At 43.6% G+C, this 17972-nt stretch overlaps 1 protein-coding gene across 1 annotated transcript in view; it reads right to left on the reverse strand.

The window, feature by feature from the left end:
• Window positions 1-17972, reverse strand: part of Myrip (myosin VIIA and Rab interacting protein) — a 320260-nt gene that overhangs the window by 36460 nt on the left and 265828 nt on the right. The window contains exons 10-11 of the mRNA XM_047532415.1: window positions 17162-17804; window positions 3616-3847 (exon numbers count right to left, since the gene is read on the reverse strand). Of these exons, the coding sequence (XP_047388371.1) occupies window positions 3616-3847; window positions 17162-17804 (875 nt within the window). The remainder of the gene's footprint in view (window positions 1-3615; window positions 3848-17161; window positions 17805-17972) is intronic.

Consider the following 17972-nt stretch of genomic DNA (forward strand, 5'->3'; position numbering starts at 1 on the left):
AAAAAGAATGTTTCTAAAATGGTTCTGCTGCTGGTCAGGATTCGGAAGCCATAATTCCTAGATAGGAAGCCATACGAAGGCCACGAACTGCCACTGTATCCCTGTGTCTATGCTAACACATAGGTGCCTTCCTCTGCCTTGGCTCCCAGAGGGATGGGGGTGGCTGCGGAAAGGCCACGTGAGAGCTCCTCTTGGTAAGATCAGGATGACTACTATTGAGGATTTGGGTTTCCACGCTGCTCATTCACAACACTGAAGTGAGGTGTGTGATTTGGGGACTCTGTTTTCTCTTGTTTTGTTACTGTCCTGGTCTGGGCTCCCCAGAGACTGACCCTGAGACATGGACTTGAGTGTATGTGGTTTACTTGGGAGTCGATCCCAGGAGACAGAGGTGGTGGAGTGGGGACGTGAGAGAGGGAAGGGAAAGGCTGCCTTCTCAAGCTGTTCACAGTGTGGGCACCTACAGCTAAATCTGCTGAGGAGCTTGGGGGTCAGCACCCAGCTCAGTCTGACTACTCCAACTGGGGCAAAGGAGCTGGGATATTTCCCTTTCCATCCGTCACCAGCTGGGGCTGCTCCTGGGAGTGGCATTCCTGTGCATTCTCAGCCTGTCTTTTGTCCAGGAAGAGGAGCTCAGCTGCCTGAGAAAGCTCTCGGGCAGTTGGACTCTAGGCCAGTGTGCACGTCCATGGTAAAGAGACGGGGGATGGAGTACTGGCTGCTTCTGGAATAGCCACATTAGCCCAGATCCACTCCCAGCCTGGGTGCGTCTGTGTGCTCTGCAGAATAATGTAGCTGGGTTATAGGGGAAGTCACAGCTATTCTGATCCTGAAGATGGGAACCTGGGAGTTCATTCTGATGCAGTCTGCACAGCATGGAGGAGCACCAAATGCGGCCACAGACCTACGGCTTGACGCTGCAAGTGTTGATGGGAAGTCGGCACTAAGCTTGCTGTTCTTTCAGTACCAGCAGATGGGTGCTATTTCATGACAGGGAAGTTTATTTTCCGTGAGATTGTTAAAGGGGATATGATAATTAATATTTGCTGGGCTTCTGCTGTGTGCTGAAGCCTACACTGCATAATTCAACCTTCGCAACTCTAAAAGATGGTATGATGAACCCCCTTTTGCAAATGAGGCTAAGACGTGTTTATCCAGTCAACAATAAAAACCTGACTGTGCCTAAGAAACAGTACAGACATGGACCTGTTGGCATGCTGAGAGCATGTCAGCCTGGACTGCTGAGTGGAGAAAGGACTGCAGGGGTCCCGGAAGGCTGAGTGACAGGGACACCATTGACAATGTGAGGCATCGCAAGCAGGCAAGAAATGACACTGGCTTCTTCTAAGTAGTGGCAGTGAGTTAAGATAGTCACCAAAGTCTACAGAGTTTGCAACTGCACAGTTGCATTTCAAACTCAGTCTAATCCTGAAAACTATCTGTATGGTAAGCTTCTGGTTTATATAATATTCAAAATGTAAATCTGTATTTCTGCTTTCTGTTATCCTGCCAGATGGGGAAAATATATTAATTGTCTTTTTTGTTTGCTTTAGGGGGTTTTTACATGTAAAAAAAAATATTTGTTGAATATTCATTGATTCATGGCAAACCGTGGGGTGGGGGCAAGACTGGAACTTGAAGAAGCTGACACATTTGGGAGTCTGAATAAAGTCAGCTCTCCTAATGTGCTGCTCAGGGAGGGCCTAGGAAAATGATGGGGGGTTTAGTCCCTTGGATGCCCCCCACCCCAGGGGCTCCTCCTTGCCCTGCTCATATTCTCTGCCCAGGACAGCATAGCACAGGCTGGTGGGTGTGCCTCCGAGGTCACTTCCTGCAGCTGATGAAGGTGGCAGTGTGTGACTCATCCGGCCTGGCGTGTCAGTGGTACAGCATGAGTTTTAGAGCCTTGGGACCATCAGGCAGCAAAACCAGCAGAACACAGAGTCATTGTAAGAAATAATGTGATATCCTTCAGTTACCATCTGGCTCTCAGCTCTTGGATACAAATGTGACTATAATGCAGCATCAGTTCAAATAACAGAGAAGATCAGAAGCCCTTTATCTTTAAGGAAGCAGTAGGCCGGAGTCTACGTCCATTGCGGGGCAGTCTCTGGGGACCAAGCTTCACTCTGCAACCCATAGATAAGCTGTGGGGAAAGATTTATGGGTGAGGACTTGATGTTATGGAGGGTGGAATGGGAATGGATGAAAGCAGAGTCCCAGGTGATGGAGTGTTCAAGGGCTCAGCCATGGTGACAGTACCCACTTTCCCAGGGCCTGCTCCTGACCACCCATGGTCATTCCTGGGAGGCACCTCGCTCCTCCACAGCATCAGTTCAGCTACCAATGCAGATGAAGGGAGCTCATTTGCCATGTACATGGGTCACCAGCGATTGTTAGCTGATACGTCTTACCCTCAGAATAGGGAGAAGACCTGGGAGGTGTTCTCTACCAGAACCATCTCTCCAAAGATGAACTTGAATCTTGTATGACTGTTATCACAAGTGCAAAGCAATCTACATGTCAGCAGGCAAAACCTTATTTGAGCTACTGAGGAGGCAGCAAGTTGTAAAGGAAGGGATGTGGGACCAGAGGCCAAGTTGTGATGCAGCCTCAGCTCTGGGACTCACTCGCTGTGGGCTTGGGTGTGTACCTTAAACTGCCTCAGTTTCCTTATCTGCAAAATTTGTCTACCTCTTTTTCAAAGGGTTATTTAATGAGCTAATTAATGTACACAAAGCACCAGGCATAGAGGAGACATGCAGCAAATGTTAGTAACCTTCCCTTCCTTGGAGACAGGCAGGGCTATCCTGCCTGCAAAATGGCCAAGAGGGCATAAATGTGCTTTGAGAAGCTGTAGAGGAACCGAGGCAAAGTGGGCAGAGCACTGAGTGGCTTGGCGTAAAAAGCAAGGTGGAGTCTGGGATCCCTTTCAGCTAGGGTTTGGTTGTACCTTCTGTGGTTTCCAAATCATGTTCTTGGAACTTGGGAGCAACTGGGGAAAGGGGAGAAGCAGTTTGGGACTGAAGATCAAGTGGTTGAGGCTTTGGGGACTCTGAGAGCAGAAGTACTTTCAACTGTTTGAAGCACTGGGATTCCATATAAAGTTTGTTTGAAAAAAATCAACCAACCAACCAACCAACCAATCAACCAACCGAATCTGGAAACTGTAGAGATGAACAATCCAGATGGCCACTTTCAACACAAAGCCTCTACACCATGGAATAAAATTCCATCATGGTTTAAATGAGGGATTGGCCATAGAATCCCAATCCATAAGTGAAAATCCTCAGGGAGGTATTGAGAAGTAACAACATTGAAAAAATTAAACCAATGAGAGGAAACAAGGGTACTAACTTATGGATCCAAAGACAAGGGACTGTTCTGATGAAGGATAGAAGAAGGGGATAAGTTGTCTTGGGAGACATCTGATGGACACATGGTGGTACTTTCCTGATTGAGAATGGTTCTTCTGAGCTCTCCCAAGTGCTCAGCGATGGGCATTTTAGAAAGAGTTCTTGGAGGCCCAGAACATAATTACTAAATATGGAGTCTTTTCTCAACACCCCAGCTACAGAAACTTGAGCTGTCTGCAGGTGGTTGCCAGACCCTTACCTTTTTCAGCTCTTCCTGGACACTCTGGTTGTTTTCTTCAGAAGACAGACTTTCCTTTTGGTTCTCAGATTCTGTCTTGGGCTCAGACTCCTGATCTTCCCCTGAAGATGTCTCCTTTTCACTCATTTTCATGGCTAACTCGTACAACCTGTTTCTCAACTTCTCCTCTGGGGTGTCTGTGCTGGTCCTAGAATTCTGAGCTTCATTGCTGATGTCAGTCTCTGATAAATCCCTGACACCTAAAAGAAAGCAGAATCATGCAATGAGGACCCCTCTGCTAAGACATGCTGCCTGGTCCCCAGTAACTCCAGAGGGAAGGAACACATAGTTCAGGAAAGCAGCAAGCAGCTCTCTTTCCTGATCTGCTTTCTCTTCAGAGGGAGTTAGCCTTTGACTTTCTTAAATGCATGCATTTTAACACTTTGCTAAAGGGCTCAGACAGGTGAGCATCTGTACTTAGAAAAATGTTTGGACTCCTTCCTTCTTTTTTTTTTTTTTCATTCACAGAATTCTCATTTAGCTCTCATCATGGCCTGTGCAACCCTGAGGCCGAGCAAACCTGTCCAGCCAGCGCCCTAGTGGAGGTGATGCCAAAGCTTTCCTGCCAACTATTCACATTTCCACGGTGGTATAGTACAGAGAAGATTGTGTGTGTGTTTGTGTGTGTGTATGCGGGTGTGTGACATCCCATAGCAGGTGGGGGTCAGGGATTAGGAAAGGCTTCCCTGCAGAAGTGTTGCTTGAGTTGAGAGTCAAAGTACAGCAGTCACTTTGAGGGGACAGAAGGGAGAAAGGCAGGATCAGTATTTCAGGAAAAGGGCAGAGATGTTGAGACAGAGCAAAGTCCTTCCACGTGTTTAAGGAATATTGTGTGACAGTCCCTTAATAACTACAGTTCCAATCTAATAATGATACCTCTTGATCCACCTATCCATCTGGTGAATATCTCCTAAGCTCCTTCCATGAATAAGGTCCTTCCCAGACCTGGCAACTCCGAGATGCCATGGAGATGATGGCTCATCTCTATTCTGGGCCTTCAGTTGCAGAGATGCACATTCAGACATGCATGTGTACCTAACCCAATGTGGCCCACCATCCGGGTCCTCTGGACCCGGTTTTAATTTCCCTTAGGAATTGTTCTATCTGTAGGGCTTGATTTTCATAGCTTTATTCTCTTTGAAGGACTCCAGAGAACAAGAGGAAATTTACTCATTTTTTAAAAAACGGAATAAAACCATTCTATTTTGCAATTGCCATATGCGTTCACTGGCTATTTTATAAGTCTAAGATAGATGAGGGACTCTTGATGCTCTTATTTTTTTTATCTTTTGAAACATTTTGCTACTCATTATCTTCACAATTATTTTCCATCATTATTCACCAAATATTCCACATTATGCTAAAAGTGACTAAAAATAATAAACAGGAGAAAGGAATTGTCTAGAAGGAGGATTCGATAGTGACATAAATCATTGTCATGTTAGCTTTTATTGTACACAGCTGAGGATTAAAAAATTTTCATTATGATCAAGAGAAGAAAACCAACAGGGAACATCTCACAGTTATTAGAGGACTCAAGATGAATTCAAAGAGGAAAGCAGCTCTCCAGATTCTGACAATGATGGAAGAATTGATTGTATCTTGTGAAATTCAAGTCTTGCGATGACAGTGTCCTAGGTGAATATTCTCTAACTCGAGCACCGAGGAGTAAACATTATGGGCAATATTGATAATTATAAAAAAGAAATATTATGGTATTTTCATCTAGTTAGTTATTCAACAGGAAGGGCTTCATTGCTCGGCATTTTGTAACAAGAATCTGGGTGTGTGACAGATTGTTTTATCCTTTACCATGTTGTGTGCCGAATTCACTTGGTCGTTTGCAATTAAATGAATTCTAAAGGCAGATGTCTATGGAAATGTAATTAAAAGGACATGTAAGAAATATAAATTTAGAAAAATCACTAAATTAATTTACAAAAAAAAGAGAGCAGTTCATTGGAAATGTCTCTTTCTTTCTGGTCTTGAGTGAGAATCAATGATGAAGGCCTGATAAGAGAGCCGCAAACATGCTTGAGAGGGAGGAACCCCTTAGCGTGGGATGCAGGCACCATCCACAAGAAGAATAGGCTCAAAGCAGTTCTTAAAAGATGAGGAATGTCTTAGTATATAATCCTGGGGACTGGCATTCTTGATGAGGAAGCAGTGGGACCAATGAAACCCAAGGTGTGTGAGAGCCCGAGGCACAGTTAGAGGAAACAGGCTCGGAAGTGGTGAGGGTGGGAAGTTCAGGGGTCTGGAGAAACAGGCCTGGGTCAGACTGCAGACAGGCTGAACCATCTGCCTAAGCAACGGGGCTTTCTCTCTCAAGTAGTTTTCCTGCTACTATTGTGTTACGCAGCATTCAGTTGGCCAGGAAGTCAGCAGCTGGCTACAAATGCACACTTGGTGACGTTCCCTGATCTCTACTCAACATATTTAAAACACTGAGCTGTCCACTTATCTCAGATTTGTTTTCCTTTAGCTTCGGCCTAATTATTCCCTGGACTCACAGACAGTGGAATATGAATCTAGAAGGCTAAAATAGTTAATCCAAAGATGAAAGCCTGCTTGACATGATCAGTACAGGTTTCAGGTCTATTCATCACATGAGGACATAAGAAGAATAAGTTCATTGTAGCATGGGGTCTGTGAATGGGCCTCTGAGGCCCCCTACTATTGTTTGTAAATTTTGGAATACATGCACAGCTTTCTTAGGATGAGGGTTACTGTGCTCATTAAAAGGAAAATGGTAGAACCACAAAGCAAGAAGAGAAGAGGAGAGGCAAAGGGTTTAAGCTCTTGTTTCACAAAGGTGATGTTAAAGGAATGAGAAGATAACTCTTCCAGAGGTCTTTCTGAGATGGATTCACTCAGATTTCCTTAGAAGACCGTCCTTACCTTCAGTTACCAGAGTGATTTGTATGCCCTGAAATCCTGCCTACTTTAACGTATACACTTTTTATTCAACCTCATTATCTTTCTTGTAAAAATGCTCCCCATTTGAAGGAAGCAATGTCCACATCTTGTAGGCTAAGAAACCAGGGTCCAACAAGCATTTTTCACAGAGCCTGATTTTTATCTGCCAGGTCATTTTGGAAGGTGGGGAAAGTTCTAGGTTTTCTCCACTGTTAGGGTTTAGATATGAGGTGTCCCCCAAAAGCTGAGGTGTTAGACAATGCATGCATTTTCAGAACCGAAATGATTAGATTATGAGATGTGTAACCCAATCAGTAAATTAATCCACTGATATGGATTAACTGGGGGGTAATTATAGGCAGGTAGGGTGTGACTGGAGGAGATAAGTCACTGGGGGCATACCTTTGGGGTATATATATTTTCCCTGGTGAGCAAAGCTCTCTCTGTTTCCTGCTTGCTATGTCCTGAGTTTCTTTCCTTTATTATACTTTTCCACCATGATGGTCTACCTCACTCAGGCCCAGAGTTATGGAGTTGGCCAACCATGGACTGAACCTTTGAAACTGTGAGCCAAAATAAACTCCTCCTCTAAGTTTAGTGTCAGGTCTTTTGGTCACAGTTATAAAAAAAGCTGACTAACACTTGTACCTTTAAAACGCGAGCCCAGTTAAAGGATTACTTTCAACTGTTACATGTCAAACTTCATTGAATAGATCCTAGTGTCCTGGTGATGAAAGATACTAAACCTTTCCTGAATATCAAAGCTTTTGCACCTTGCTTTCACATTGGTGAAACTTCACTGAAAAGTCCCAACTTACAGGTTAAATAGTCCTAGGGGCAGGCTGAGTGGCAAATGCTCCTAGTTAAACTTGTGAATCCCTTGGCACAACTGTGCTGAAGGAGAATCAGTGACCAGCTGACTGGCTCCATGGTTGACCTGCCTCACCCTCTGAGGGCCCAGAAAATGTCTGTCTCTGGTACCTAGAGGTAGCAGCCGGTCCTCTCTCAAGCTGTTGCCATTAACCTAAGACTAGTAATATTCACATGCTGTACCCTGGTGAATAAAGCATTTGTTTTCATTGTAACTCACGTGATAACAACAGTCAGACACACACATACATACATGTCCAACCCCGATCATATTAGCACAAGGGAAATGGGAAGACATCTGGCATCTTATAGAAGTTAACTTTATGTTTCTCACTGTCTCAAGGAAGAGACTGTCATGTGGAAAGATGACTCTGGTCAGTGGAACTGCTCAGGGTATAGGCAGGGGGAGTCTTAGCTTAGTCTGTTATCTGAAAGACTTATTTTTAACTTTTATTATTATAGATCAGTTGCGTTGGTATGAATTCAGGTTGTCGAGTTCTTTGTATTATAAAATTGATTTAAAAATAAAAACCCCAAAAAAGTCCTTACTCTAATCCGGCACATCTCCTACTCCTGGAACCAGAAGCCCCTCTGACTGTTGGGCTCTGCCCATCATCTCTGTTTTCCCTTTCTGTTCTTCTTTCTGACAGAATCAGACCATGCTATGTTGACAGGGCAAAAATTATTTTCCACAATTATGATAATCTCACACAGAATATCTGGGAAATTTCCTGCATGGACTGTTCAGGTCAAAGCTTAAAAGAGGAAAGGGTAGTTTTAAGATATAATTATTTGCATACTGACCATAATGGGTGTGGGGTCAGGATCCAGGGTGGAGGGACCGAAGTATATCCCAAACACCACTCTTTTTAGTGGTCCTTGGTGACTTGCTCTCCATTTTGAGGGAGCTGGGTTTGGGTATTTGCTGTAAAGAATGGAGAGTTCAACTTATTCTTTTATGGGGTTGACATGGTTTTATGGCTGCATTTAAGTAAAGGCTTTAATTAATACTTAGCTCTGCTATTTAATATCTGTTCAAAAGAAAACCTGAAAGAATTTAACTATTGCAACACTAAAGTCATTATGTTTGGAGGATGACCCTTAATGTCCTACAGATTCCTGGTTTAAAAGCCCTATTTGGAGGGCTGGAAACTCCCTGACGCTGGATATAAAATGTCATTGTGTTTATGTGCATCTTTTCTAGCCAGGAAGAAGATCTAGAGCGTTCATTAGGTTCTTATCAGGACCCATGGCACAAAAACATTTAAGAAGCACAGTTACTCAGCAAGTATTGGATTGTCTAGACGTGCTCTCTTCAGTCAGCTTATCTTAGAGGCACACCCTGCAGGCCTCATGCTCAAGAGGAACCACTTGACAAACACGTGGCTAAGATTTTTCTTCTGCTGATAGGTGTCTGAGCACACCTGCTTGCATTGTTTCGGGGTTGGTTTTTGAATGGATTAGGCTGTTGGGGATGTGGGCAAGGGGCCTGGGGAGAGGTCAATGTTGGCTTACGGCAGCTCTGCCTTCAGCCATATTATTATTTGTCTTCTCTTTAGATGTCATTGAAGGAAAGGTCCTTTGCCTACAAGAATTTGAAAATCAGCGGTGGAGAACCGAGGGGGAGAGTGGAACTATCACCCTTTGGTCTACGCTCTGGAGGAAATTCAAATACAATTCTGAATAGACTGAAGTGCCCTGCTTGGGGACATTCTCTTGGCACCCTTTAGAGTGTGGTGTACATACAAGGTGCCTCGATGTTCAGGGTCACTCCCACCCCTAGCTCAGCTAACTGCCCACTGGAAGGGTCTCACAACACTTGTTGGAGAGCATTCCCTTGAACTCAGAGTCACACAGCACTCATGAACCAGGACTTGGGGAGGCAGCTGTCCACTCCTATTCATATCCCCAGATTTAATCCTGGAGCCACTCAGGGCAGTTACCTGGGACACCCTGGCCCCTCATAAACCTGACTTGACTCAACTGTGCTTGCTGGGCTGCACTGTTTAACACTGAGTGACATTATGAGAAGCAGCCCCCAAAGCATGTGCTCACTGCTGCAGTCTACAGAGAAAGGTGCTGTGTTCTGCATTCTCTCTACAAGGATTTTGCCATACTTTGGTCCCAAAGGTCCATGTGTTGAAGGCTCAGCATGTGGTGTTTTGGGAGGCACTATGAACCTTTAGGAGATGGGGTAGAATGGAAGGAAGTCAGGTCATTGGGGGTGTGCCCTTGAAGGTGATATTGGGATTCTAGCTCCTTGTGTTTCTCTCTGCTTTCTTGTTGCCACAAAGTGAGCATCTTCCTCTTCCACGTGCTCCCTTCCATGAGGCTCTGCTTTGACATAGGCCCCAAGGCAATGGGGGCTGAGCCACCATGGAATGAAATCTCTGAAACTCTGAGCCCAAAAAACTTTTTCTCCCTACAAGTTGATTATCTCAGGTATTTTGTCACAGCAGCAGAAACTGACTAACACAGATTTACAGGATAAATTTCTTTCAGATCTCAGCTCCCAAGGTAACATTTTTGAAGGAACAGGTTTATTGTCCCATTGTGACTTCCATGACCCAGAAAACTCCTCCTGTTGCCCTCCTTCTATTGTTTTCTAGAAATCCAGAGCTGAATTTTGGTTATCTTTTGCCTAGAAGCAGGATGTCATTGTATCATTTTGCAAACCCCTGGTACTCCTGGCTTCATCTTATCTTCCCTACCCTGGTTTTTCCTTTGACCTACTTTTCTCATCATTATATTTTAATTTTATTTTCTTGAGCTTATCTTTATGTGAACCACTTTAAGTTATTTCTGGAGCAAGGCATATACATATTAAATAAAGGAATATTTACTGATTATTAGTTATATAAAATTAGTAGCTTTTCAGTATGGCAAGATGCTTTAACACATTTTAAAAGAATAATTAGGACCCAAAATGCTAGATGGGGGCAAATTTACCCCAAGAAAACAAGTTTTACTAATGAGTGCAACCAAAAATGAAATACAGGAGGGAACTAAAATAGCAGCCTCCTGTAATCAGAAAGCCTCAATCAACAGAAGATTTAATCAGCAGCCTTCCATTTAAAAATGGCATCTGGCACACATTTCTCATAGAACCTCTCCAAATTTTCCACCCAAATTGTGTGGGATGATGCAGAAAGTGATGAAAATCCACAAGACTCAAAAGCTATGGAAAGTTGGTTTGTTACCAGTAAAGGATCTGAGAATTTTTCATTAAATACAAGGTCTATAGAAATGACTAAAAAATGACTGAAAAACCATCCACTCTCCCTCTTATAAGAAGTTAGAATGTAATTCTTGGTACCCCCATTTCCTTGTACGCTCTTAGCGTCAGAGCTTGGTCCAGAAATGAAAGATAAATGCTAACCATAAAATAAAATAAGACAAACACCAAACAAACAAGAATAAAACAGCTGAACCTTGTATACTTGATCTTTACAAGAATCTACACTCACTTCCCCTCAGTGCCTTCCTGTTGTATAGCTGCCTAGAAAATGTATCAACTCAAAACCAAGTAGGTGGGGTTGGGGGGAAGAACTAGCCATGGTAGGGTGTTGCATCCTGGGAGATGTAGTCCTGGAAGGTAGGCCTTGAGAGCAGAGTCCACAAAAACCATGTAAAGTGTGCAGGTGGGTTTGCTGTTCATCGATCATTCATTCTATATATATTTGGTACGATGGCTAGGTTCTTAGCCACCTGTTCAAAAACACAGAGCCAGGAAGTCAGAACAGGAAGCATTTATCTTAAGTTAGCAGAGTGGACATGATTGTTTTTGTATACTAGATACTGGCAAACAATGGTGTGCAGATAGCAGCTCCTCATTCAAGAACTGTTAACAGAGAAATTTAACATGGAGCCTATGGAAAAATGCCGCAGAGCAAAGGAAACAAATGTTAGCCTGAAGGCATCCTGTGGATTTTACTAGCAACCAGGGCACAAGGTCTGACAGTGATTTTGCGTTCTCATCAGAGAGAAATAATACAGCCTCAGCGAAGAGGTGTAAAAAGTTAGAAGGGATAATCACTTCGACTAAAAGACTATAGAATGAGCTGAAATGGGGACACTGATAGGATGAAAGTCTGCAAGCGGAAAACCCAGCTTCAGATACAGACCTACATTTGAAGATAGTAACAGGAATTAACATTAGCAAATAAAATAAGTGAGAGGAGGGCAAAATTTGCAAGGTTTCCTACAAGACGAAGAAAAGAACAAAGTGGGAAAGCGGTAAGAGAGGGTGTTAGACGTGGAAGATGAGGACAGAGACCGAATGTGTAAACTGGGGGTGCTCTGGAAAAATTAATAATCAAAGAGATAAAAGAAAATGCTCCTGCTCTGAGTAAAAGACCTGAAGGTGCAGAAAAGAGAACACCCTGTTATGTACAAAAGCACAAGATGAGTAAGCACCGACCATCCAGCAATATGTTTGCTTTTAGAAGATAAATCTAAAACATCTAAGAGAAGAAAAAAACCTATAAACAAAGGAAAGATAAGGCTGTGTTCGGGCTTCTCTTCCGCATCATATGCCAGAAGGCGAGTAAAAACCTTCTGCAGAGTGTCGGAGCAACGGAGTTCTAACCCACAGATTTCGTGCCATCTCTGGACATCTAGGGGTTGGTCTTAGGAGAACAGAGGAGTGCGTTCATTCAACAGTTTATAATTACAGATTACACAGAGGGTCGAGGACCAAAGGTACATGTGGAGACTTGAGACCAGGGATAAAGGTAGAGGATGTACAAAGACATTCACAAAAATTGACCCTTTGTTATGTAACAAAGTAAACTGCAACAAATTTCTCAGCAGAATTCACAGAAGACATATTCATTGTTCATAATGCATGCTGAAATTTAGCAACAAAATCAAAACCAAAAGACAAAAGAAAAATGTTATCCATTTCTCTAATTTGCTCTTTTTTTTTTTTGGGGGTACCAGGGATTGAACCCAGGGGTGCTTAACCACTGAGTCACATTCCCAGTCCTTTTTTATATTTTATTTAGAGACAAGATCTCACTGAGATGCTAAGTGCCTCACTAATCTGTTGAGGCTAGCTTTGAACTTGCTATCCTCCTGCCTCAGCCTCCAGAGTTGCTGGGATTATAGGCGTGCATCACTACGGCCCAGCTCTAATTTGCTCTTAATTTGATTAAAATGAGGATTATATTGAAAGGATAAGCTACTTAGAAAAGTTTGACAATAGGAATATTCATATCCAAGCCTGTGGGATGCAAATAAAACTGCGTTAAGGGACAATTCATTAGATATTTTAGAAATACGTGTGTGTTTATGTGACACATGTAATATATTGGAATATATAGAAAAATATATGAAAACAAGAAAATAAAAGGAAGACAGCAATAAATATAAAAGCAGAAATTAATGGGCTAGGGAAAAAAAAAAGAAAAGAAAGAAAGGAAGGAAGAAACCCCACCTTTCTAGAATTAAAGAATAAAACTAAAAGCAGGTTTTTTGAAGCTACTGGGAAAATAAGATGGATAAATCCAAGCAAGAAAAGAATGAGAGCGAGAGGGGTGAGACAGGGAGTGTTTTATGTGAATGAAAGGAAACAAATGTTAGTGTTATAAATGGAAAAGGTAAATAACTATAGTGCAGAGGAAATTTTAAAAAAGCATGATGAGATTATCAGGTACAATTTATACCAGCAGAAAAATGATGGATTGTTTAATAATAATTTGAGAATGCCAGGCACTGTGGTGCACACCATAATACCAGAAGCTCAGGAGACTGAGGCAGGAGGATCACAAGTTCAAGCCCAGCCTCAGTAACTTAGTGAGACCCTGTCCCCAAATAAAAAAGTAAAAAGGCTGGGGATATGAATCAGGGGTACAGTACCTCTGGATTCAATCCCCACTACTACTACTACTATTACTATTACTAATCTGGTGACAAGTGATCAGTTTAATCAAAAAATCTAGATCTCACCTCATAATAAGAAAAGTAAAATACAGATTGACTAAAGAGTTACAAAGAGAAAGATACAAAACTACAAAACAACTGGAAAAAAATAGAAAAACATCTTATATGATCAAAGAATTAAGGTCTTAAGGCATGAAATACCAAAATAATAAAGGAAACAACTGACCAATTATTATTAAGAAAAAATTTTGTACCTAAAATAATGTTAAGGCAAAGTGACAAGGAGAGAATATTTTTGTATGTAACCACTGGAAAACTAGAATTTGTAATATAATTAGGAAATAAAACCAATTCCTAAAATCAATAAGAAAAAGATAAAGAGTACAATAAAATATCGTGAAAAAGATGAACATGTCTTTCACAAAAGAAAAAGGCAAATAGTCAAATCACAGGAAAAAATGCTTGATCTCAGTAGCAATTATGAACCTACTAACTAAAAAGAACTTTTTTCTAACATAAAATGGGCAAAAACAGCACAGACTGACAACGATATGGTCGACAACATGCCAGAACACACTGGTGCGCTATGGCTATGTAAATTGCTGAGGTCTCTGGAGCTCAATTGGCAAGTCTACTTTAAAATCAGAGATCCACACACGCCACCAGTCAGCAATTCTACTTCTGGTATAAAAAGATTTGTGCAATGACAATCTCTGTAGTACGCTCATAACAACACCACATTGGATCAGCCTTTAAATACCCATCATTGTGGAAAGTTATTGTAATTAAAATAGAGTCGTTTTTGTGGTGAGCCACGGGGTTCTGAGTGGGGCCCTGGAAGTTGCCTGAGCCAGGAGGCAATTATCACTAGCAAGGCTCAGCACTGTCCGGCCATGACATGATGCGGAGCTGAAAAGCAGACAGACTGACTGGACTGCCTATTGTTTTTAAATTTCTTACAGATAATGCACTCCTTAGGGCTGCTCTCTAGGTGAACTGCTCCCACCCTTGCGCCCCCACCCCTGATACACTACTTCCATGTAATCTTGCACACAGAACATGTGGATCCTTGCGTGCTGACACCTCTACTGCTCAGCTGTCAAGGAGACGGGTAGAAGAATAAGGGCAGCATGATGCCAATTTTGCTAAAACATAGATACATTTACTCAATTGTGTTTCTCTGTGTACTGTAGGTATACGAATACCTGGAGATGGATTCACACCAAATACACCTGTAGTTATGTTGGGGAGTTAACAGGTTTATTGTTGTGATCAAAGGGGAATTTCTTCTATATATTTTAAAATTTTTATATTGTAGTGTATTCATTTTTATATTATATTAATTTATTTACTTAATAGAAAGTAACACTTTATATATTTAATTTATTTGGAGAGGAGAACTCCCTTAGTAAACTATATTGAAGGGAGGATGCAGAGGGTCAGGGTTTTGATGCTTCCGGCAGCGCCACACCAGCCCCACCTAGTGGGGAGACAAGGACATTGCTACTTGCTCAGGGTTCATTCCCAGGGAGGTAGAGGCAATGCTGGCCCCAGTGCCTTTGGCTGGCCTGAAACTTCTTCCTATTCATGCCTTGCAAAAATTAACAAGAGAACATAATTTAAAAGCTACTATGTCATAAATATAAGGCTTCAGACACCACCTGTCTGTGGCAGTGATGAGGCATTTTATATCCTTATGTGAGTCATGTGGTTGATCCCTTGAGGCAAGTCACTCAAAGTCTCTGTACAAAAGTCTCTACTTGAACTAGATAACAATGATTGGCAGCAGTTGGATTGAATTTTTTGTTGCTTCACTCTGTGGTCCTAACAATCCCATAAGGCAGAATTTTAATGATCTTATGTTATACAGAGAAGAAAATAGGAGCTAGGACCAAATAAGAGTTTTCATAGGCAATATATGAGCAGGTCAGGTGGGAATGATGGCAGATTCTGTGTTCTGAGACCCTTCATGGAGAGTCTCAGGAACAGGAATCTGGACGATGCATTCATAAAAGGTCTTACAGTCTGAATCCCATGGACCTTCATGAATGGCCTGCAGCCTTGGGGGACAGTTTCTGGCCCACTGATATCTTCCAAAGTCAATCTTTCACATTTCTCTTTTCCATCTGAGGAATTTCTCAGGTCCCAACCTCACGCAACTGGCTATTTACAGAGTTCATGCTCACCCTGGGTGAGCACAATCCTCTGCCAATGGAGGATGGGAGATGTGGATCAATGCTCCCTGTCCTCAGTCTGAAAATTCCGATCTGTGTCCTACATGGTTTCCCAGAGAGTCTCTGGGAGGACTGAGCCCCAGCTGCCTTTAGCCCACCTTGACTGACATTTTGCACTTCCCTGTCTCACCCTCAGGCTTCTGAGATTCAATTCTTTGACATAAGGTTGATTCTGGTGGTACCAAAAGTAGAAGCGCAGGGCATAGTTGCTGGGTACTGTGGGAGCCGTAACGACATTTAGGAAGTGGGTGTGGTTTCTCTGGAGCATGAAGTCAAGTTGATAGCGATGTGATCAATGACTGTGCCTACAGTGGCAGTGGCAATATAACTAGGTTTCTCATAGGACTCCCAGTTCCGGGGATGGGATTGTGGCTCAGTAGTAGAGCGCTTGCCTGGCATGTGGGAGGCACTGGGTTCGATCCTTAGCACCACATAAAAATAAATAAATAAAATAAAGGTAGTGTGTTCATCTGCAACTAAAAAAATTATCTAAAAAAAGACTCCCAGTTTCAAATCTTACAATTCATTGCTTATGTGAGATCAAGGAAACTTTCCAGGTCATATGTGTCACTTTTGAGTTTAGAAACTACTGTAATGAGGAGTCGGTAGTGGGCTTCATGAGGTTTGGTGGTGGGTCTGCAGGGATGGGCTTCCCCTCAGAAGAGGCAAAGTCACAGGAGCAGCAAAACAAAGGTGCAGAACTGAGAATGAGCAGTGCTTTTAAAGAATGTGAGACCAACCCGATTGGGAATCCATGAACTATCTGAAATTGCAAGAAAAACTCTGTGTAAGTGTTCATGTGACCGTGTGTGTGTGTGTGTACAGGTGCATTTTTCGAGGGAAAGGGTTCAAAGCTTTAACTGCACGTCCCCACTGGACTCAGAAACTGCACCACGTGAGCACAACCACTGAGGATCCTGAGGGGGCTGTGAGGTGGACTAAGCATCACAGAACGTTAGCACATCACAGGTTAGCAGTTGCAGAACGTTCAGTATGAGAACGGCACCTGAGTTATCATGTTGAAACAACATTCACTGAGTAGTCCTTGTGCCATGCCTGGGAAAAATCTGAGCTCTCTATAAACAGTCACTTGTCACCACGTTCCTCTGAGCCAGGTTCTAACACTGTCTCCATTTTACAGATGTGCAAACTCAGGACTTGAGAGATGCTTTGCCCAAGGACATACTGTTGGATTTGAACACAGGCAGCCTGACTCTAGATACCTCTCCCTCAACTCTAAGCCACTGACCCTCAAACTTCAGCACAGGGTGAAATCTCCAGGAGGATTTGCCAGAGCAGATGATCTAGCATGTTCTGGGTGGGGCCGGGAAGCTGCATGTTTGAGGTCTCCCCACAGTATGCTGATGTTGCTGGTGTGGGGAGCATACTTTGAAAACCACACTTGGAATTCTAAGCTATTATCTCCAAAGAAGAGGACATGGAGAGTTGAGGTGACCTGGCTAGAGTCACTCAGTTATTTAGCAGTAAAACCAAGATAAGAATCTGCTTCTGTGGATTCCAAACCCAGGACTCTTTAGGCCACTGAGCTGGGAGGAGGGCGCATTCCACTTGGGAAGTGTGTGCACCCTGAGTTATCACACTGAAACCACAGGGTGCAGTCTATTACCTGGGGATGGGCACTGGTAGAAGACAGGTCCTTGTTCGGCTCCTCTGAACCCACTCGGGCCCTTCTCCACCGCCTGGCCCGCCGGTCAGCCGTGTGGGGGGCCTCCTCTGGCTCGCTGCTGTCTGAGGTCTCGCCACTGGCCACCTGGGGGTTGAAGTTCACATCCAGCTCTCCCTGAAGGCGCATCCTCTCTGCTGCAGGGTTCTTGGGGACCTTCCTCTGTATCCAGGACAGTCTGGTCCGGTGCCCAGCATCCCTGGAAGAGCCTGCTGAGGAGGTCTCTGAGTCAGAGCACATGGCCTCAGGGTTGGGGGAGATCCCGGATGAGGAGATGGTTGAGGGGCCTTGGTCAGAGCTCTGGGCCTGTGCAGGCTGTGGCTGGGGGTTCCTGGGCAGACCTTGGGACTGCGGGCACAGCTTGCTCAAAGCCTCACTCCAGTCAAAGTCCTCCTCGCTGTCAGAGCCCATCTCGTCATAGGCAGATGCCACACTGGAAGCCACCTCCAGGGCCTGGAACGTCCCGCTCTTAGGTTTGGCCAGCAGGCGGGTTGGGGGCAGAGTACCATCCTTCAGAGCCACCCAGTTCCCATCGGGGCTCTGCAAAACTGGAATCGGATCTGTGAGAGGACAGGAGAGAGAACCCAGAGAGGGGCTGTTACCACTGCAGAGCAAGGTGAGGTTACAACTGGTCACCTCCCCATGATTACCTCCCGTGATCAGCTCCTGGGGGTGTTGGGGAGCAACTGCCTTGAGAAAGACCAGTAGGACACACTTAATTGGGGAAG

This window comes from Sciurus carolinensis, chromosome 17 (assembly GCF_902686445.1).
Source record: "Sciurus carolinensis chromosome 17, mSciCar1.2, whole genome shotgun sequence".
Classification (NCBI taxonomy): Eukaryota; Metazoa; Chordata; class Mammalia; order Rodentia; family Sciuridae; genus Sciurus; species Sciurus carolinensis.